Here is a 23,468-nt window from a genome sequence, read left to right as displayed (position 1 = left end):
CTTGGAAGGCAGAGGCAGGAGGATGAGAAGTCTAAGGTCACCTTTGCTTATACACACCAGTTTGAGTCTGAGGCCAGGGTGGGATACAGAAAGATATCTTTCTGCAGAAAGATGGATGGATGGATGAATAGATGGAAAGATGGATGGCTGGATGGATAGATAAAATAGAGGGAACAGACACAAAGGAAAGAGGTAATTTAATACAGTAACATTGGGACTAGAGAGAAAAAATAAAAATACACATTAAAATAAGAAATCTTGAGGCTGGAGAGATGGCTCAGTGGTTAAGAGCACTGGCTGCTCTTCCAGAGGTCCTGAGTTCAATTCCCAGCAACCACATGGTGGCTCACAACCATCTGTAATGAGATCTGGTGCCCTCTTCTGGTGTGCAGGCACGCATGCAGGCAGAACAGTGTATACATAATAAATAAATCTTCAAAAAGAAAAAAAAAAGAAACCTTTATAACAGTAATATGGTAAAAATCTGTGATCGGAAAAAATGAAATTGTGTATTTTATTCTAAGTGTACAAAGCTTACACATGTTACAGTTCAATAATATGATATATTTAACATTGAGTCAATTATTCTGAAAAGTTATGTTTTGGTACTAGTCATTTGAAGCTTTAAAGAGTTAAGGTACTGCATGTGGTTGAGTATGTTTTCAATCCCAGCACTTGGGAGGCAACAGCAGGTGGATCTTTGTATGTTCAAAGGCTAGTCTAGTCTGTATAGTGAGTTCCAGGCAAGCCAGAGATACATAGTGAGAACTGTCTCAAAAAGAGAAAAAAAAAAAAGAAGAAGAAGAAAAAGAAAAAAGAGTCAAAGTAGTAATGATACTATCAACTATTTATTAACTTTAAACAGAAAAGTTATTTTTACCTCCGTGGTTTTCCCATTAGTCGCCTGATTTTTCCCCATTCTACTCTTGTTAATTTTCTTGTTTTCAAATTAGGAAAAGATTCCTTTAGGCATACACAGAAGTCATTATCTCCTTCAAAAAGTGGCCTATAAAACAGAACGATTTTATTCCATTGGTTAATACTTAATGTGCTACTTTCTCATCAAATCTAAAATACATCTTTCAAAGTTGGGTACAGTGGTCCACACCTGTAATTCCCGCACTTGGGCAGAGGAGGCAGGAGAATCAGAAGCGCAAGGCCAGCCTCAGCCAGATCACTATTTGTGGCTACAGAGTGACTAAGCGAGTCTGAGAAAAAACCCGGATAACAGGACACCCTGCCTCCGAAACCAAATACACAGTCACACCAGTCACAATGCACCAAACTTCTGCTTCTAAATCGTGCAGGTGGAATTCCAAGGGCTGAAAAGGGTACTTGGTAGATAAAATATCTAAAATGTTAAGTCACCCAGGAAAGCAGTCTAGATGGGAGACTCCAGACGACCATGGAAAGCTCAGATCTCCATCTGGGACTATCCTCTGGCTCTGGCATTACATCCGATAAAGACAAACAATATTAGCTACAAAGTATCTTTGCCCCCAAAGGAAAAGCCATCACCTAGGAGTCCTCTCCTCCTTGGGATTAACCAAGTCTTAGAACACTGGAGCACTCTAGGGGGTTGAGGTGGTTTTGGTGACTCCCAAAATAATCATACCAAGACACCAAGAAATTCTAAAACTATCAAAAAATTCTACTCATGAGTTTGAGAAATGAAAGGTCCAGTTTTAACAATAACACATAAATGTGAATATCCATGAACTTCACAAGCTTCTGAGCAACCCACTGGTTTTGGAGGATAGAAGGGAAGTACAGATCAATAGCCAACCAAGCAACTGCCAATACCAGGCACAGGAAAGAGATTAGAATCAGAGATGCTCTTCAATAAGCCTATTGTGTAGTAACTGGATTTCAGCCGATCTCCAGGTGCTATTCAAAATTCCTGTATAAAGTGCCTAAATACTAGCTGTAAATGAAAAGATAACTCTCCTACAAATGATTTGTCTATTTCTCCAGATTTATAAAACAAATATCATTTGCTGCAAATAGTGGTGCTTTGATTTAGGGTATCTTCATTCTATAGTAATTGCTAGTTATAATATGGAAATTATGCTTTTATTTAAAACTCACAAAATGTGTAACTTCTTACAGGGGCAGGAAAAGGAGAGAAAAACTGTAATAAAAATAGAAATTAATTAAACTGGAATAAGGAATAGAGGAATGGACTCTACATTGGGTATGGTGGCATACACCCGTGTCAGCTACTTGGGAGACTGAGGAAGAGGATGATGGGAGGCGGGCAGATCTCCAGCCTGCTCTCCCAGGCCAGCCAGAGCTTTAAAAAAACAAAACAAAAAAGACTTGAACCTGAGAGTTCAAGACAAGCCTGAACAACCCAAGACCTTGTCCTTATCCCTAAAACAACAAAAGATTTAAAGGAAGGAAATAGGGGTAGTGGGGTGCTGTGGCTAGAGGCTGGCTCAGCAGTTCAGAGCGTGTACTGCTCTTGCAGAGGGCCTAGGTTCAGTTCCCACACATGGCCGCTCACAACTGCCTATTACTCCAGTTCTAGGGGATCCTACATCCTCTGACTTCTGTGGGCACCTATACACATATGAAGTACATAAAGTCATGCAGGCACGCATACATATACATAGTAAATAAAAATATATTTTTTTAAAAGAGCAAAGTAGACTTGCAGAAGAGGTGATAGCTTATAACTGGGAATTTTTAGTTCAAGCAACATTAATGATATGAGCAATGATACATACTTGTCTATATTTGAATAGAACCACTCATATATGCACCATTTGTGTGCTTTGGGAAGCTTGAGTAGGTTCCGTAATCGAAAACCAATCTTCTGTGATGCTTTCTTATCTGGTGTTGACATTGTTGCTGTAAATTTCTACATTAAAAAAAAAAGATTGAATTATAGCTTCATTAAATAAACATTTGCAATACTGAATGCATTTATAAAAAGACAGAGCATATTTAAGTACTCAAAAAGATCCAATAATATTCAACATGGAATCTGTTAACAATCAAACCTCCTGATAGCAAAGTTAAAACCTCAGTCTGGCAACGAGGCTCACCAGGTTAAGACACTTGCTGCTAAGCCTGGTGACCTGAGCTCATGGGTCAGCAGGTGGTGGAAGGAAAGAACTGATTCTCACAAGTTGTGTACAAACACACACACACACACTTAAAAAAGTTAAAGCCGCAAGTTTTACATTCTGAGAAGGAAGTGAAATACTTGCCTCTACTGTATTTGAACTATAATATAATTGCAGTTTAGTTATGAGGAAAAACAGACGCAAGTGAAAGAAAGAAAGAAAGGAAGGAAGGAAGGAAGGAAGGAAGGAAGGAAGAAAAGAAAGAGTCAAACACAACACAGCAGAAGTCATAGTAGGAAAGCCAAAAAGGGCCAGAGTTGGGAGACTATCTATTTTTATTTTTTTTTATTTTTTTATTATTTTTTTTTTTTTTTGTTTTTTCGAGACAGGGTTTCTCTGTGTAGCTTTGTGCCTTTCCTGGAACTCACTTGGTAGCCCAGGCTAGCCTTGAACTCACAGAGATCCACCTGGCTCTGCCTCCCGAGTGCTGGGATTAAAGGCGTGCGCCACCACCGCCCGGCCTTATTTTTTTTTTAAAGATTTATTTATTTATTATGTATACAGCATGTATGACTGCAGGCCAGAAGAGGGCATCAGATCTTGTTACAGATGGTTGTGAGCCATCATGTGGTTGCTGGGAATTGAACTCAGGACCTCTGGAAGAGCAGTCAGTGCTCTTAACCTCTGAGCCATCTCTCCAGCCCCCAGGAGACTATTAACATAACTCCATGATGACCAGAACAGCAAGGAAAGTCATGTGATTGCCTCTGCTGATGGCAAGAAGTCAGAACAATAACCATTAAGAACAAAACAAAGTCAGGTGAGGTGCATGAGTCAAGGCCAGACTTCTCAACATAGTGAGTTCCAGGGCAGCCACAGTTACATAGTGATACCCTGCCTACCAGAAATAACAAAAACAAAAAACAAAAAAAAAAAACCACAAACCACTACAACTCTTTTTCCCCCAATATTAATATTTTTATTGATTATTTGAGAATTTCACATCCTATACCCCAACAAGCTCATTTCCCATGTCTGTTCTCCATCCCTTTTGAGCCCTGCCCCCAAAGAAAAAGAAGAGGAAAAAAGGAAAGAAAACACCAGTTCATTTTGTGTTGTCCACATACTCACTGGAGCATGGTCACACCCCCAGTGGCTAGCCCCTAAGGAAAGCCGAGGCCTCCTGCACCCCAGCTAGAAGGCAGCAATTGTGCAGAGCCACACCTCAGCATCTCTATTGTAATATTTATTTATTTTTGAGACAGGGTTTCTCTCTGACACCCCGAGCAGTCCTGGAACTCAATCTGTAGACCAGGCTGGCCTTGAACTCACAGAGATGCACTTGCCTTTGCTTCCCGAGTGCAAGGATTAAAAGTCTGTGCCACCACTGATTGGCTCCCTATCACAAATTTTAAGAGTTCTTTTTAATGGCTTCCTTTTTAGGCTGTTAATTTCTTTTTGGGGGTGGGGGGTTGGCTGGAGACAGGGGTTGTCTCCTGTGTTCTTCTTTCTCCACTGTGTGTGTGCTATCATCGACGCCACTGCAAGAGTTCCTTCCTTGCCCTTGACAGTCAGTGGGAGCATGGATGCTGGGCTTCTACATGGTTTCTAGCAACAGCACGGATCAGGAATATCCATGCAGTCTTCAGCATCCGCACATGCCAAGGACCTCTGCTTGGTCTCTGGTGGAGCACAGCCCATGGATGTCAACACAGCCTCCTGCTGAAACACGGGTCATGGACCAGCATGGCCCCTGGGAGAAGTACGGACCATGGAGGTCTTTTGAGGAGGTCCAATCCAGTAAATGGACCATTCTTCACCTTAGACATCCTGTAACTGTTCAGAGCCAGGCAGTTATGCAGCGGGGCAGCTTGTTCAGTGGCCGAGTCCGCCCAAGCTCCAGGCTGCTGCACACCATCCTGTCAACCCTACTGGGTGACAACCTGTTCCTCCGTCAGCCGCAGCTTCTCTCCTACCCATCACAGCTGTCGAGTCTCCAGTCCTGAGCATGCGCCGCTCTGCTCTTCATCGTTCCCGCATCTCCATCACATATTCATTCACCTTAGTGGCAATGGAAGCTGCAGTGCGTCACACGGTACACCTTTTGTCCAAACAGCTCTCCATGCAAATGTTCATGGCAATGAGTGCAACCAGCCGTTGGTCTGGCTCAAGGGCTCTGGCTTCTGTCACACCGTCAACACTGGACCCTTGCCAAGACTCCTCTCAGGTGTCCTGCTGTTGCCCAGAGTTATGGAGATCTTGTGGCTCTGGTTCTACAGGGCCACCCCCTTCCTGTGCTCCAGAATTCACTGACGGAATAGATATCGGGGTGGACCAACTCAACCCTGGATCTGGTCCTTGGTGGTAGCTGAGTTGGTCAGCAGGAGGACCAGCACCCCCCTACCCCCCCCCAACTCTTAACAGAATAGAAAGAAAGGACAAATGAATGACTAGGGAAACAAAACCACTAAAAGTTAAACCACAGTTAATGTAGTACTGAGGGTAAAATTCACAGGCTTTGTATGTATATGCCAGCACCCATGCTTGTGTGCACGGAGATGGATGTCAGGTTCTTCTGTTGTTCAGGCAGGGTCTCTCACTGAACTCGGAACCATGACTGGCTAGACTGGCTGGTCAGGTACACATTGCCATACCCAGGCTTTTATGTAGGTGCTGAGGATCTGAACTGAGGTCCTCATGCTTTACCCACTGAGCCATCTCCTCACCGTGCCCCCCAATTTGAGTCTTTAAGTATCCTTTATTTGAAAAGAAAAGAACTAGCAAGATGGCTCACTGGGTAAAGGAACCTGTTGCCAAGCCTTACAACCTGAGTTCAATCCCTAGGACCCACATGGTGGAAGGAGGGAACCCATGTGTACAAACTGTTCTCTGATCAACACACACACATACACACACAAGACACAGAGAGAAAACCATAAACATAAGGGAATTTAAGTAGCTCTGGCTGTCCTGGCACTCACTATGTAGACAAGACTGGCCTCGAACTCAAGAGGTCCACCTCCGTCTGCAACCTGAGTCCTAGGAATAAAGGCACACACCACTACACACAGCAAATTAATTAGCCAGTAACAATAGCACACCACACACACAAACTTACTTTCTCTCTCTCTCTCTCTCTCTCTCTCTCTCTCTCTCTCTCTCTCTCTCTCTCTCTCTCTCTTTCTTCCTTCTTTTTTTGGTTTTTCAAGACAGTGTTTCTATGTATAGCTTTTGGAGCCTGTCCTGGATCTCACTCTGTAGCCCAGGCTGGCCTGACAGATTCATCTGCCTCTGCCTCTCAAGTGCTGAGATTAAAGGCATGCACCACCACTGCCCAGCAACACACACAAACTTGTAAAAAGAAAAAAGCCCACACTAATAAATTATCTATTTCTATAAACACATTTAAAGTTCTGTTTTGAATTGTTTCTGAGACAGGATCTTGCTATGTGGTCCCAGGCGGCCTAGAACTGGTGTATAGAGATCAGGCTGGCCCTGATCTTAAGGCAATCTTTCTGCCTGTGCCTCCCAAGTCCTTGGGTAGCAGGCATGAAATATATAAATTTGTTAATTTTCTTAACTTTTAAAATTATACTTAATCACTTATCATGTGTGGGAAGGGCACATGTGTAGAGCTCAGAAGTCCCCTCAGAAGTCCCCTTGAGGGAGCTGGCTCCACTACATCAGTCCTAAGGATTGAACTCAAGGAGGCAGACTTGGCAGTAGGTGTCTTACCTCCTCGGCCATCTCACATGTCAAGTTTTAAGTCTATTTTAAAAGGATGATCAAACAAATCATAGTGTCTCCCTAACTGGATGAGAAAAGTAGACTAGTGAGTTAAGGTGAAAATAGATTTTTCATTATAAATTCTGTGTGTGTGTGTGTGTGTGTGTGTGTGTGTGTGTGCATGTGTGTGTGCATGTGCGTGTGCGCGTGCGTGCGTGTGTGTGTGTGTGTGTGTGTGTGTGTGTATGAGAGAGAGAGAGAGAGAGAGAGAGAGAGAGAGAGAGAGAGAGAGAGAGAGAGAGAGAGTCTCAATGTAACTATGGCTAACCTAAAAATTGCTATGTAGATGAGGCTGGTCTTGAACCCACAGAGATCTATTTGCCTCTCCTCCCCAGGTGTTGAGATTAAAGACATGTGCCACCGCACTACTATAAACTCTCTATTTTAGAAAAAGTATGTATCCATAGACTAGTTGCAAAGATAGTAAAGAATGCAAATGCTCTTCATCCAGCTTTCCCTGATGAGTTCATCTTAGGTATCCAAGATGTACTTGTCAAAATCAATACAGTACCGGTTCTCAGAGACTTTGGATTTCACTAGTTTTTTCATTAGTATCCTCTTATGTTCTAGAATTTAAGATAAAATACTGTAGAAAGTTAACTTTTTTTTTGGTTTTTCGAGACAGGGTTTCTTTGTGTAGCTTTGCGCCTTTTCCTGGAACTCACTTGGTAACCCAGGCTGGCCTCGAACTCAGAGATCCTCCTGCCTCCCGAGTGCTGGGATTAAAGGCGTGAGCCACCACCACCCCGCAACTTTTTTTTTTTTTAAGAGAGAGAGGGAGAAAATAATCTACCTCTAAAGCCCTGGCTGGCCTTGAACCTGTGGCAAACTTCCTACTGTGGCCTCCCTAGTGTTGGGATTACAGGCATATGTAAGCATACTAACCTGAGAAAATTAATTTTTTAATGCAAATGTAAAAATGTTTTAAAGGCTATTTACTCATTTGTATTGTGCACATGCCTACAGTGTATGTCAGCGTGGGCACGTGTGCCACAGCATGTTCACTGTGTATGTCAGCGTGGGCACATGTGCCGCAGCATGTTCATTGTGTGTGTCAGCGTGGGCACATGTGCCGCAGCATGTTCACTGTGTATGTCAGCGTGGGCACGTGTGCCACAGCATGTTCATGGAAGCCAGAGGGCCATTCTCAGTAGTCAGGTTCTCTTTCCACTGTGGGATCCAAGGACTGAACTTGGACTATTTACCTGCTGAGCCATCTCACTGGCCTAAGAATAATCATAAAAACTGCTGTTGTGAGACATTAGACCACACTGTGTGCAAGGTGCCTTCTGGTTGGTTTAATAAAGAGCTAAATGCCAATACTTAGGCAGGAGAGAATGGGCAGGACTTCCAGGGGAGAGAGGAGAACTGGAGAAGAATATGAGTGCACAAGATGACAGCGAGACATGACAGAGTGGAAGAGAGGTTAAAAAGCCATGTGGCAGAACACAGATGAATAGAAACAGGTTAATTTACGTTTTAAGAGCTAGTTGGGAATAAGTCTAAGCTAAAGGCCAAGCTTTCATGATTAATAATAAGTCTCCATGTCATTATTGGGGAGCTGATGGTCCCACAAAAGAAAGTCCAACTACAAACTGCTGTTTCTTTGGGGGGTGGATCTTGGGCTGGAGAGGTGGCTCAGAAGTCAAGAGCGCTGGCTGTTGTCCTGAGGTCCTGACTGCAATTCCCACAACCACATGGTGGCTCACAACCATCTATAGTGGGATCTGATGCCCTTTTCTACCATGAAGGCATCCATGCAGATAGAATGCTCATATACATAAAATAAATCTAAAAAAACAAATCTCTTTGAGTGTGAGAAAAATATATTCAGACTGTTAATGGAAATATAAATTATTACAAATCTTACCTACAGATTATATAGCATGTTCCAATTTCTCCTCCCCGCCCTCCACAGGGTTTCTCTGTGTAACAGTCCAGGCTGGCCTGGAACTCGCATTGTAGACCAGGCTGGTCTTGAACTCACAGAGATCTGCTTGCCTCTGCCTCCCAAGTGCTAGGATTAAAAGCGTGTGCCACCACTGCCCAGCTGCATGTTCTAAATTTTATATGTAAATATTTATGTTGTATCAATTATACCTCTAAGGGTTTATTCCAAAATTAGGAGCAATAAAAAACCTTCTAAATTTGTGGTGATGAACATATATATAACTACAAAATATTACAAAACACTGAAGTATATACTTTTGTTTTATGTTGTTATAATGCTGGGGATCCAACCCAGGGCCTTGAAAAGACTATGCAAGAGCCCCACCACTGAGCTGTGCCCCCAGCCTTTTAAAATGTACATGCTAATTAGATAAATAAATTATGTCTCAATAAAGCTGCTTTTTTCAAGAAAGCAAGACACTGGAGACAGGCTGCCTACCATTTAAATGTCAGCCGTACTTACTAGCTCTGTGACTTTGAGCAAGATAATTTAACTTCTCCATATCTGTTCCTTCATCTGTAAAATGGGGAGTAATATAATTGTATCTATTTCATGAAGGTTAAAAATTACATCTAAGTCATACACATGAAACGCTTAGGACAGCACCTGATACATAGTAAATACTCAATAAATGTTGGATCTTAATACTTTTTCAGCTGTGGACTGTGTTCTTTAAGTAAACACATAGACAAACTAAGCTTGGTGATAGAGCACTTGCCTAGGAATACAAAGCCCTGCTGGGTTCAGTCCTCAGCACCAGAAAAACAAAAGGCACGCCCCCCACCCCCCACCCCGCCCCAAACAACAAAACCAGACAGACAAGATGAAGATTTAGAGGCAATGACTAGAAAGGGAACGAGATAAGCTTTATCACATAAATGACAATGATACACTAAGGCTGTTAGCACTAAGGAAGAAAACTTGGGCATAAAACCTTTCTACATATTTAAGGATGTCACATCTTTTATTTGTCCAGTGTTCTTTGTTCTAATTGCTCAGAAGTGGAAAAGATGTAAATCAGTCCTAAAAAGATGTGCCTGGAAAGCAGGCATGGTTAGAGCTGGGTCAGGACAGCTCCATCATAAAGACCAAACTTTTTGTTAATATTTGTGACTCATCCAGACCATTACAGTAACACAGCTTTAACAAAGCCTAACAACTGATATTTAGCTATTTTTTTAAACAAACTATTTTCATTTTATGTGCATTGATGTTTTGCCTGTATGTATGTCTGTGTGAAGGCTCAGATCTTGGAGTTACAGATAGGTATGAGCTGCCATGTGGGTGCTGGGAATTGAAATCGGTCCTCTGGAAGAAGTCAGTGCTCTTAACCACTGAGCCCCCTTAACTTTTTTTTTTTTTTTAATCCAATTGACATGTGTCTAACACCTACCAAACCAACACATTGCATTTTACTTTCAATGAAATCATGTTTTATTTGCTTATCAGGTACTTATGTATATTTGTCCTTAAGTTTTAAAAGTTCAAGATGCATTTTGTTCATTCTATAAAACAGATATTTTATCATTATAATCATCATAAAGAAGTTGGTCATAGTGGTACACTCCTGTAATCCCAGTACTTGGGAGTCTGAAGCAAAAAAGATTGAGGCTGAGGCCAGCCTAGGCTAAATGCTGAGTTCTAAGCATTGTATTGAAATCTTGTTTTATAACACTTTAGGGGAAATAATGAGAGAATAACAGGAGTTATATCAGAAGTTATAAAGCTGGTCTGGGAAAAACCACATTACTACTAAAGGTCACATTTTCTTAGCTAAGTCTCATTCCTTTATTACATGCCCATCGTGACTTTAGATTTTTTTGGATTACATTTGTTTACTTTTTGAGAGAGAGTGTGTGCGCTGCGCCATTGTGCACATGGAGGTCAGAGGACAACCTGCAGGTGTCGGCTCTCTTCTTCTGCCATGCTGAGCTCCAGTGACAGAACTCAGGTTCTCGGGCTTGGTGGCAAGAGTCTTTACCCTGAGCATCTCACCAGCCAGAACTTTTTAAGCATCAAAAATAAAACAGGATAAATAAAACAAAATAAAATAACTCAGTGGAAGAGTATTTGCCTAGCATATGAGACACCCTAGGTTTGATCCACAGCACCCCTCCCCAAAAATAATAAATAAAAAATACAGAAAGGAAATCCTATTTCATACATTGTTTCCTCTTCTGGAAAGTCTTCAACATATCTCTCTTAATAAAGTTGGACATTTCCCTCTCATTTATTGTGGTAGAAAACTCAAAACTGAATGCATATTACTGAGTCTATTTTAGTCACTGTCCACTGTCTTCATGTTTATAGAATCACAACTGGCTTCCCATCCAGTTTAAGTAAATCAATAAAACACTAACTCTTCTAGGTTAGTAAAAATAATTGCTGAGAAGCAATACTGACTTAAAGAATGCTATTCAATATGTAACAGATAAATACGAACTTTATCACACTGCACAATTATTCACATCCTTCCCATGAAACAAACATCAACACACACATACCTGTGGAATCATTGCGACTCTCTGGTTTCTTTTAGGTGACTTTGTATTTATTTGTCTGTCATCCTCATCAGAAAAGAGTCGACTTCTTTTTGAATTTCTGAAAGGCTATGATAAAATTTTAGTTTAATGAATGCTTCTTGTTTTTGTTTCAAATGCAAATTAGATCTGGAAAACACAGCTAACTCTATAGATTATCAGCAGTATAGGACTATAAATGAGTAGCACAAAGCATACAAAGCTAAAATAAACATCTTAAATTAGCAAAGTACTTAAATATACATTTCTACAATAATGATAAATCTAAAACTAGAACCCACATCTCTGTTGCACACTGGCAACCTTGCATGGTGAAGACAGGAAAGTATGTTCTGGAATTCCAACTCAAATTATGTTGGTTAATATTAAGTTGCTATTACATGATGTCTGCTGCAGAGGGTTAGACAAGGGCATTAAACCACTTGAGAAGCACATGCCTAAATGGTTTTGGTATCACACTAGATCTGGTGTCAAAAGTTTATCAGATTTCTAACTGTAAATAAAAATCCATGATACATATGAGATAACTGATAACTACCTTTAGAACTAAAAACCCCTAAGTAGCAAAAGTATATAATACTATCCCAGCATTCAGGAGCCAGGGGCAGAGGCAGGCAGTTCTCTTGAGTCTGAGGCCAATCTGGTCTACATAGTGAGTACTGGGTCAGTCAGGGCCTCATAGTCAGACTGTCTGTAAAAAAAAATATAATAATGATGATAATAAATAAAATGTGTGTATGCATGCGTGTGTGCTACAAATGCTTAACGGTGACCAGATAATCTGGTTACAGAATAATTTATCTAAATCAAATCGGATACTGCTTATGACAGGTTGAAATGAAAATACCTATAGTTGGGGGGGGGGACTTGCAAAAATATTTTTGTACAATGTGAACTTATAGACCACAACCATACAATTCAGTGAGAATTCCTCTAGCTTACAGGAAAGCTCTCCTTACCATTTCTACAGCAGGGCCCGCATTCCTGCCTTTCCAAACAGGCGTTTTCTGTAAAGAACTGTACTTTTCATTCCATGTGTTAGATAAACTTCCCTCTGTAATGAATAATTAATACTAATAAAAATTTAAGGTTAGTTCAAAGGACTTTCTATCATGAACACTACCCTTTAGCAGTAGTAGTAGTAAATATATGGGGGGCTGGAGAGATGGAGCACTGGCTGCTCTTCCAGAAGACCCGGGTTCAATTCCCAACACCCACATGGCAGCTCACAACTGTCTGTAACTCCAGTTCCAGGGGATCTGACACCCTCACACAGACCTCCAAGTAAGCAAAATACCAATGCAAATAAAATAAAAGAAAAATAATTAACTACATGAAGTATATATTAATGTGAAAAAGTTACAATGTGACTGTAATAATCTTGGTTTACTAGAAACAAAAGAAACATCTCAGGCCAGAGAGACGCTTAGGGGAAAGGCACTTGCAGAGAGCTACCTGACGACCTGAGTCTGAGTTCGATCCCTAGAACCCACAGTGGAAGGAGACAACTGACTCCTGAAAGTTGTCCTCTGACCTCCATTCAACACTCTGGAGCACACATCCACACTCACAGACACACTCACACATACATTTTTTAAAAATCCTATTCTTTGATGTGCATGGTGTTTTGCCTGCCTGTACTTCTATGCACCACAAGAATGCCTGGCGCCTGCAGAGGCCAAAGGCGGCCGTCAGATCCTTCAGAACTGGAATTACAGTCGACTGCTGAGCTCTCATGTAGGTGCTAGGAGCTAAGCTGGGGTCCTCTGGAAAAACAGCCAGTTCTCCTGATCACTGAGCCATCTCTCCAGCCATATACAATTACATTTTTAAAAACAAAATTAAAAAACAATACCAAAAACCTCACCTGTGTTTTCTGTCTATTCTTTTAACAATATGATAAAACAATGCGTCTTAAAAGTATTACATTTCTATATGAAACATACAGGATTTGGTTTTAGCTTTGTTTTTAATAATTCTTTTACTCTATTAAGAACAATTTCATATTGTTTTTTATAAAATTCTAACCAAAAGTAGGACAGTGGAAAATAAAGAATAAAAACCTTCTAATTCTGTTTGTTTTGTTTGAGACAAGCTCTTACTGTGTTTCCCTGGGTGGCCTGGAATTCACTGTGGAGCAAGGTTGTCCTTGAACCTGCAGAGATCCTTTTGCTCTGTGTGTCCCAACACTGAGACTGCAGCATGGGCTACACACCTAGGGGACTTTTATAAATGATTTTTGCTTCAATATGTGAAACACGACATAGAAAAATTAATCTAGTATGGTATGGTACATTCCTATGGCCCAGAATGACCTCAGTCACAGCAATCCTCCTGCCTTAGCTTCCAAAATAGCTGGGATTACAGGCATGAGCTACTATGCTTGGCTGTTCTTAATTCAAAGAAATGTCTTTAGAGTTGTGCAAAAATCAGAAAAAGCCCTATCAATTAAATTATTAGATATATTAAATAAAGAAGAATGAGTTTAATTTTTGTAAAGAATCAGGTTTAGATGCAGACATATGTTTAAATATAGATACAATAAAACTGAGATTAATATATATAGAATGGTTCTTATTTTCCTATAGTTGCTTACCAGCCTTCTCTAATTTTTCCCTAAGAAATATGTTAGTTGGAGCAGGTGTGGTGGTGTTCTGTAATCCTAGCGCTAGGAAGCCTGGGGCAGGAGGATTAGTAGTTCAAGGCCAGCCTCAGCTACATAAGGATCTTCAGGTCAACCTAGGCTATGAGATCCTGTTTCAAAAGACAAAATTAACTAAGGAGGCCTGCTATTGTGGTACATTCTTATAATCCTAGTACTTGAGAGGCAGACGCAAGATTACCCAAGTTTGAGGCTAATCTGGTCTATATACTGAGTTCTAGGTCAGTCAGGGCTATATATAGTGAGACCCTGTCTCAAAAAACAAACCCACAAAAATAAATAAAAACAAACCACAAAAATGTAAGTCAGATGGAGGCTGAGGCAGGAGGTCCTTAAGGTCCAGGTTGCCAGCACCACCTCCTCCTCCCTTTGCAGAAAATCTCATTCTTTTAGTTCAGAGAACATGTAACACTCTTAAAAGAAAGGGAGGAAGGAAAGGGGGGGAAGGGGGGATCAACATTCACGTAGGCTCAGCACAGGTTTCTTGAATGTTTTTACAGTAGTAATACCAAAGAGCTCAGACAAGCACCCTACAGCTGAGCTTCACCCAGCTCTAATTAAGAGATTCTTTAAGCAAGTCACTTTAAAAAGGAAGAAGAGGCAGGTGGATCTCTGTGAGTTCTAGGCCAGCCTGGTCTACATAGTGAGTGCCAAGGCATCTAAACAAACAAACAAACAAAAAACACAAAAGAAGATATTCTTTAAGCAATAATTTTAGGAAATAAAATTTTTAGGAAAAATTTCTTTGCACCCCCCCCCCCAGACAAGGTTTGTCTGTGTAGCTTTGTGCCTTTCCTGGAACTCACTTGGTAGCCCAGGCTGGCCTTGAACTCACAGAGATCCGCCTGGCTCTGCCTCCTGAGTGCTGGGATTAAAGGCGTGCTCCACCACTGCCCAGGTAGAAAATTTTTCTTAATTACTAGCAAATAAAGATAAATTTTCTAAAAGCAAATGAATTTAAAATTATCAGTGAAAAGTTAATACTTTTGCAATGCAATGAGTCACATATAACAGAAGGAAAAGAAAAATATATCCAAATTGTTACACATATCTAGAAAAGCATAGTTCTTACCTTTTAAACTGACAAGGGCTTTTGCTGAAGAGCCTGAAATTAAAAATAAAACAAATCAGCTGGGCATGGTGATGTATCCTTCAAAGGTAGAACTCTGTGAATTTCAGGCCACCCTGGTCTATATGGTGAGTTCCAGGCCAGCCAAGGCTACACAGTGAGACCTTGTCTCAACAATAAAACAAGCAAACTAAACCAAATCAATAAATATTTCATAATCAAAGTTGAAGAACTTGGTTTAGGTATAAGAGTGCTCCACTTGGTCTGAGCAATCTTGAGCTCGACATGATGGCTGGATATGCAAAGCCAGCAGCCAAGCCAGCCTGGGGGTGGGCTCAGGTCTGAAATCCCAGCCCATGAGGGCAGAGGACAGCCTGGCCCTATCTGGGAAAAGAAGGAGTAAGAAGCCTGGCACTCCAGCTAAGAGCTTCAGAGACACGGCCAGCCTGTGGAAACTGTGGCAGCGGCTGGAAGTCATTCTATGAGAGAAAAATGTAGAAAAAGAAGAAAAAAAAGGGGGTTGGGGACTTAGCTCAGTGGTAGAGCGCTTGCCTAGCAAGCACAAGGCCCTGGGTTCAGTCCCCAGCTCTGGGGAAAAAAGGAAGGAAGGAAGGAAGGAAGAAAGGAGTAGGAGCAGGCGTGGTTTTGCATCCTCATTTATGTTCAAAGGCCATTAATCATGGGTAAGGGAGTAGAGGGAGAAAGCCATAAACTTCCCTAGAAGTGCAGGGGGCACAGCTGGGGTGAGTACTTGCCTACTACGTTCAATCCCTAGTAACACAAATAAACAAATACAAATTTTACTAGCAAGCATCAAATGAAATACACCCAAGAAACAGTAAGGTGGACAGACATCAAGGAAAATACAGTCCATGCCAGGAAAACATGGAGATATATATATACATACATACATATATATATAAAACGTGCTGAGCCTCCTGCTCAGGCAGTAGACACCACAGCAAGGAACTAAGTCAAAATCCCCGCCTTCTGGAAGTTAGGGGACAAACAAGTACCAGCCAGGAGACAATGAGCCACAGACAAAGGGAAGCAGGTGACCGGAGGAGGAGCGTGGGAGGACAAACTGTATGAACTAGCTCCTCTGAAAGGGTTTGAACAGGTCCTGAGAAGGAGGTCTAAGTCACACGGGCACCCATTTCCTTCCCCAAAGGTGGGAACCCTACCTTGAGGATTCGGACTTCCTCTACACTGTTCTAAGAGGCGGTATGACAGCAGCAACAGCAGATGGCTGTGCAGCTAAGAGTCTGTCTGCGCTGCTCTCGCACAGGAACCGAGTTCAGTTTCCGCACCTGGGCTGGGCAGCTCATCGTCATCTGTGACTCCAGCTCCAGGGGGATCTGAAGCCTCCGGCTTCTGTGAGCACCTACATTCACATGCATGTACTCCCCCAACCCACGCTTAAAAATAAATCTTATGCCTGGCATGGTGGTGCGCGCCTTCAATCCCAGCACTCAGGAGGCAGAGGCAGGAGGATCTCTGTGAATTCGAGGCCAGCCTGGACAACAGACTGAGTTCCAGGACAGCCCGGGCTACACAGAGAAACCCTGTTTCAGAAAACAAATGAACGAGCGAACGATAGATAGGTAAAAATAATCTTTTAAGCAGAGAGCCTAAGTCTAGAACATTGAGTCTGACTACTGTGTAGATCTTAGCTCTGCTATTCCCTTGCTATATTATTTTCCAAAAGGTTCTCAGCTCACTGTGCTGTTCTTTCTTCAGAGAGAAAACAAGTAAATATAAGCAAAAGTGCTTAGGACAATGTATACAACATATGGCTAATTTTCAGATGGGCTCACATTACATTAACTGACCAAATTACTCATCAGTTTAAAAACATGAATTTTACAGGTGAATATGGCTGTTAGAATCCTGCTCTAACCAGTTCCATTTATTCAACGTTCACCCACTATTTACTGAATGCTTGCCATGGGCAGTTTGAGAGCTGAGGCCACCACCGAAAGCCTCCACTCGCACGAGTCTGAATTGTGGTAGAGAGAGACACACAACAAGTAACTACATACAACAACAATTACACTTAGGACAGTTACTATAAAGAACTGAAACAGGAGTTAGGGAAGGCTTCCAGGGGGACAACATCTGAAAAGAACTAGCCATAAAATCAGGAAGAACCCCCACACCACCCCAAAAAGCAGGTCACAACATGGGAGGCCAAGCAGAAGAAACCTAGCCCCCCCCCCCCAAAAAAAAGGCCCAGAGAAATTAGTTTAGATTGAGTATCTGATGGAGAAAATGGCCACTGTGCTGGGGGAGGGGAGTTGAATAGAAAGAGGAAAGCAAGGTTTGCTTAGAGGGGGGATGCAGGTGTATTCCTAGTTATTCTCAATTACTGTGACAGCAATATCTGACTGAACAACTTAAAGTTGGGAAGGTTGATTTTGCTCGAGGTTCCCGAAGGTTCGTTCACTTCATCATAGTATAGAGGGTATGGAAAAGCAGAGGACTGATGTGATGGCCAGGAAGAAAAGGGAAGACAGGAAGATGCCAGGGTAACACATAACTACCAAAGGCAGACCCCCCACACACACCTACTTTCTCCAACTAGGCCCCACCTCCTACCTTTCCCCACCTACAATAATGCTATCATATGACTCCACCAAGAGAGGAGTCCATTTATTAGGTCAGAGCCTCATGATCTAATTGGTTTTGAAGGTATGCGCACAGACACACAGGTGTGCTTTACTGAGCTCCTAGGTATTTCTCAATCCAATCAAGCTATCAAAATTAACCATCACAGCAGGCTTGAGGAAAAAGCATTAAGTGGCTCTGCTCCGGTGGGCTGCTGACCAAATAATCATCACACCAACAAATGTGTGACTGCAAGTGAGCGGGCCCGAGAAGTTACACAGTGGTATGGAAACACTTCAAGAAGACATACTTGTCACAGACGACAAAAAATAACCACAAAATCTTAAATTGGGGGCTGGAGAGGAGACGGCTCAGCAGTTAGGAGTACTTTCTGCTCTTCAGAGGACTGGAGTTTGGTTCCTAGCAACCACGCTGGGCGGCCGGCCCACAAATGCTTATAAACCCCAACTCCAGGGGCATCCAATGCCTCTGGCTTCTACATGCATCCCATACACGTGCACATACCCTCATGCAGACACACATATACACATAATAAAAAATAACAAAAATAAATATATGTTTAAAACCTCAACAAGGCATTCTAAAGAGTAAGCAGAAATGAACTGGGAGTGGAGGGAGGGGAGCAGTCTGGAGAAGGGCACATGCAAAGACCCAGAGGAAAAGGGAGCTTGGCGGCACAGGGATGAAAACTGCCCAACTAACTCAGAGATAGAATAAGAGGCATAAAATAGACGGGGAAGTGGAAGCAGCCAGGAAACATGGGGTCTTAGAGCTGGCCACTAACAAGTTTTAAACAAGAGGATGGCTGGGAATGATGGCACAGACCTGCAATCCTAGCAATCAGGACGCAGAAGTAGGACTGCTCCAAGTTCAAGATCAGCATGGTCTACAAACTGAATCAGGCCAGCCTGAGATAATATATATGGAGACTCTGCCTCAGGATTAAAATGCAAGATAATAGGAGAAAGAGGCTTCTGCTCTGAAGGGATCCCTCTGACCTCCATATATGGGGAGGGAGTGGGTTACTGAAATGGTGACAGCCTGGGCTAGGCGATGGCAAAAAGTAACAATTGAGACACATACAGGAGGTAAAAGCTCCAAGACTTGGTAAATGCTTAAATATGGGAAGTGAGAAGAAAAGTGAAAAGATAACTAGGTTTCTGCTCAGTCACAGGAACAAATACACAATGTAACCATCTTCTAAGACATCCTCTAAGACAGGAGCTACCGGAAGCACCTATGTGCTAGGGTGGAATTCTGAGATACATTTTGAATCTCTTTAAGTCTGATGATCCCTCTGCAACATCTAAGAGGAGATGTGAAACAGCAAGAGTTCAAGAACAGAAGCTTCCAGCAAAGATTATGCCCACATGTAAAAATCATGTACTTACATCAACTGAAAGAAAGATCAAATGAGCAGAAAGCAAACACACACGCGCGCGCGCGCGCGCGTGTGTGTGTGTGTGTGTGTATATATATATATATGAGAGGGAGAGGAGAGGGAAAGAGAGGGAGGGAGGGAGAGAGGGAGGGAAGGAGAGAGGGATGGAGGGAGGGAGAGAAGGAGCGCTAGAGGTTTTTTTTTTAAACACCTGGTCACAGTAAGTACTCAGAAAATGATAGCTTTTATTATTGATGTTACTGGGGCTATTAACTAATGTACTATATAGCTCTCTTAACTAAATTGGATTTAAAAAAAAAACAACTTTGTGTTTTTCATAGCAAACTGAAATTACTTTCACTTTCCAAGATCATGCTCTATTTTAGTTAATAATATTATTCCTCATTCAGTTCCATTTTAGCCAAGTCTTTAAGTCTGTTTGTGTCATTGTATAACAAATCAAATATGCAATTCCTGCTTTTGACAAAGCTGTAGTTTAGCTAAAGACAACACACGTGCACACACCTCCCCCAACGAAGTACCACAGACATTATATGGTACTATAAATGATTAGGTTATACATAGTCTAACTGTGTAGCTGATATCTGAACCTCGATATAAGCCTCAAGTGTGCACAAAGAACAACAATAGGAAAACTTTTCTCCTGAAGGTATGCGCACAGACACACCTAGAGTGTGCTTTACTAGTCTCCAAGGTATTTCTCAATCCAGTCAAGCTATCAAAATTAACCATCGCAGCAGGCCTGAGACAAAAACCTAAGTGGCTCTGCTCCGGTGGGCTGCTGACCAAATAATCACACCAACAAATGTGTGACTGCAAGTGAGACAGTCCCTGAGAAGGTACACAGTGGTATGGAATCACACTTGTCACTGAAGATGAAAAACCTGACAATACAGCCCAGGCTGGCCTCCAACTTGGAGCTATCCTTTTGTCTCAGCACACATGTGTGAGAGTAACACACATGTCACTGTGCCCAGCTTAGAAACATTTCTTCAGATGGAAGGTGACATTCTGCTTATTAGGCTTATCTTGATTTGCAAGCATCCTAAGTAACAATTAACCATATTCTCCAAACAAGAACAATAAAACTCCTAGATGGTCTATAGATACGGCCTATCAACACAGTAATCACCAGCTATTTGAATATAAGTCAAGATTAAGTAAAAATAAGCCGGGCGGTTGTGGAGCACGCCTTTAATCCCAGCACTCGGGAGGCAGAGCCAGGCGGATCTCTGTGAGTTCGAGGCCAGCCTGGGCTACCAAGTGAGTTCCAGGGAAAGGCGCAAAGCTATACAGAGAAACCCTGTCTCAAAAAAACAAAAAAACAAACAAACAAAAAAAAAAAAGTAAAAATAAAAAACCAGCACCTCTGCCACTCTGGTCACATGTGGAGTGTTCCATAGCTACATGTGACCAGTGGTTACCCTGCTGGACACCAGGAGTGTGAGTATTCCATCACTGAGAAAGTTCTTTTGAGACTTAGCACTGGTCCAAACCAAAGTTAAAACAGAAACACTTTGAATACAAGTCTTCATCAGCTTGGCAACCTCAACTTTTGACAACAATATACTAAGGAAGGCATGAGCTCAAAGAAAACAAAATCAGGAGTACCTTGGATCCCCCTTTAGAAGTGTATTTGCCTTGTGCACGGATACGCTGAACAGAGATCGAGCTTTTACTTGGCTTTTTGAGATAGGGTTTCTCTGTCCTGACTTCCTGTTGGGGAACTCCAAACGGTTAAAAACAAAATAATCCTATGTTATAAAAATAATACAGTCATTCTAAATACAGACTGCTCAGTTTTGTTTTTGTTTTGTTTTGTTTTTCTGAGAAGGGTTCTCTGTGTAGCCCTGGCTGTCCTGGAACTAGCTCTCTAAACCAGGCCAGCCTCGAACTCGGAGATCCACCTGCCTCTGCCTCCTGATGCTGGGATCAAAGGTGTGCACCACCCCGCCCGCAAATCTTTTGTCGTATACTCTGACCAAGTGCTACAAATACACACCACATAGAGCGTGTTGATTTCGAGAGCATTTTGTAAATAAAACATCTGTCTTTTTAATAGTTTGTGCAATATGAAAATTACAAAATTGTTCCCCTTGACCTTAGGTTGCAGAACTGGTGCTTTTTGCTGACTGCACACAGGTGAACATCCTGTTTTCGGGGTGGAGTAAAGAAGGTTAAGTGAGGCAAAGCACGGGAGTGAGGATCGGGCAGAGGAACATACATGTATGCCGCGGTCCTCACATCCTCGCGTCAAGACAGCCCACACTCTTAAGACACATCCACTAAGAAGCAAGTCTGGGAACGGAGCGACCTCAAAGCCTGGAGCCAAGCTGGATCATCTCCGGAAAGGTCCACGGCCACCTGTAGTCCCAAGGGAAGGGGCCAACCCGGTGTGACACGGAAGGAAACACTTCCAGGATGGACCCGGGGGGTGCGGGGAGCGATCGCCAAGTGCCAGCCGAAGCAGGAGCTGTCACAGGATCCGACCAGAGGCCCGGGCACGGAGAGGGGCTGTGTCCCAGGTGCCCAGCCCGAGCCCTCCCGGCCCCCGACCGGCGAGTTACATAACCGGGCGGGCAGTGAGGACGGCGCCCCGCAACCGGGGGGCCCACCTCAGCCGGGGACCGCAGTCGCTCCGGGCGAGCAGCCGCGACTCCGTCGGGACAGGCTGGACTCCCGGGCTTTCGGTTTCCGGCGCTGGCGCTCGCACAACCCCAAGAAACAGACACCATAACAAAGGCGGCGACGCGGCGGCGGCAGCAGCAGCGCCCGAGGAGGAAGACCGTGGAGGGGGGTGGGGGTGGAGGGGGGGACCGCGGTGGGCTGGCATCCACCACCCCACCTGCCCGGCCACCGGAGCCGGCGGCCGGCGCGACCTCGGGACGGGCCGCCGGCGGGAAGGAGGGCTGCTCCGCGGCGCTACTTACTCTCGTCAGGCAACTGGTCGAGCTCCGCCATCTTGAACGAGCCGCGCCGCTTTTTCAAAGGCTGCCCGCCCCGGTGCATTGTGGGGCGGAGACTGGCTGCGAGGGAGGTTCGAATGAGGAGCTCGCGGCCCGCGGCGCCTGCTCCCGCCAGGCCGCCCCGGCTCCGCCCGAGCCTGCCCCGGAGGGGGGCCCTCCGGGGCTGGGCGGCTCCTCCACCCGGGGCCGGGCTGCGAGGAGGGCAGGGGAGGCCGCGCCGAGAGGCCCCGGAGGGCCGAGCGCGGGGGGCGCGGCGCCAGCCCGGATCGCCCGCTCGCCGGCGCTCGCTCCCGGCGCGCGGCCCGCGCTGCGGCTGCGGGAACTGCAGGCTGTTTTTGTTTCCTGGGGGGGAGCGGGAGGGAGGCCCGGACGGGCGGGCGGGTGAGCGGACGGGACCCGGGTGTCCTGGTGGCTGTGCACGGAGGGGGCTCTGCCCGAAGTAACGTGTGCACGCGGCTCCCCGGGCCGCCGTTTCTCGGGCGCCTCCGTCCCTCCCGCCCCACCCCGCAAGCACCCAGGCCGCGGCGCCCGCTTCTTCCTTCGCCTGCCGCTCCCGGACCCGCGCGGGGTCCCGGGCGATCCTTGCGGGGACCCCGAGCCGCGAGCGGCCGGGAGGAGACCTTGAGAGGTCACCAAGTTGGTGTAGGCCAAGTGACGGCTAGCCAAGTGTCCTGCGTCCTCTCTTGGGTGCCTGTCCACCCCCCGGGACCGGGAGCGAGCCGGGAGCCTCACGGTGACTAAGGATGCTTGGGGAAGATCCGAGTGACACTAGCCACATGTAATCAAAGTGGAGAATTCCTCCCATCCTGGGAGACGCCCGGGGCTCAGATGCCACGGTTCCCATCTGTAACACTTGACAGTATTAAAACCACGGCTGCTTTTCCGCCAGTTCCTTTAACGAGCGTGGTCCAGCTCCCGGGGCTGCTCTCCAGGACTTTCTGAGGAGGGGTGGGGGTGCTCGGAGAATGGAGCAGGCAAGCATTTCAAGGAAAACCGGGTGGATGGGTGAATTCCAAGAACTGAAAAGTTACAGGATGGTGCGGTGAGGTGAGAACAGATCTAGACAGGCCTGCCCAGGCTCAGTTGGACTTGGCAAGAGCCAGAAAGTGGGGTTTTAGGGAGTAGGGATGGCCGATTTTCATTTCTGTTCTAGAACAAAAACGTGAGAGGCAGGCTGGAGAAAGAACCAATGGAGAGGAGACTTCTGGGTCAGGAAAGGGGCAGCAGGTGTCTGCTCTGCTGGCTGTGGAAGTTGAGGGTGGAACTCGGGCTGCTGTTTGTATCCTCCCAGGCAAGCTTACTTCTTGTACTTCAAATTCTCCGCTGTAAGATGCGGGCAAAAACAACTGTTTTAATGAGTCGAAAGCCCTTACAAGGGCTCATTCACCCAACA

The 23,468-nt window shown here is 44.2% G+C and overlaps 1 protein-coding gene across 3 annotated transcripts in view; it reads right to left on the bottom strand.

The window, feature by feature from the left end:
- Lin9 (lin-9 DREAM MuvB core complex component) overlaps nt 1-22,194 on the bottom strand; it is a 52,262-nt gene extending 30,068 nt beyond the window's left edge. The window contains exons 1-6 of one of the 3 annotated variants that reach the window (XM_006974188.4): nt 22,040-22,194; nt 15,083-15,115; nt 12,308-12,402; nt 11,313-11,417; nt 2,730-2,863; nt 881-1,006 (exon numbers count right to left, since the gene is read on the bottom strand). In XM_006974188.4, coding sequence (XP_006974250.1) covers nt 881-1,006; nt 2,730-2,863; nt 11,313-11,417; nt 12,308-12,402; nt 15,083-15,115; nt 22,040-22,118 — 572 coding nt within the window. In that variant the 5' untranslated portion in view covers nt 22,119-22,194. Of the gene's footprint in view, nt 1-880; nt 1,007-2,729; nt 2,864-11,312; nt 11,418-12,307; nt 12,403-15,082; nt 15,116-21,333; nt 21,413-22,039 lie in introns of those variants that run through there. The other 2 variants (XM_042258721.2, XM_015992993.3) reach the window with 2 other exon arrangements.
- Between the last annotated feature and the right edge of the window lie 1,274 nt (nt 22,195-23,468).

Source organism: Peromyscus maniculatus, chromosome 11 (assembly GCF_049852395.1).
Source record: "Peromyscus maniculatus bairdii isolate BWxNUB_F1_BW_parent chromosome 11, HU_Pman_BW_mat_3.1, whole genome shotgun sequence".
Classification (NCBI taxonomy): domain Eukaryota; kingdom Metazoa; phylum Chordata; class Mammalia; order Rodentia; family Cricetidae; genus Peromyscus; species Peromyscus maniculatus.
This window is presented reverse-complemented; position numbering and strand designations above follow the sequence as displayed.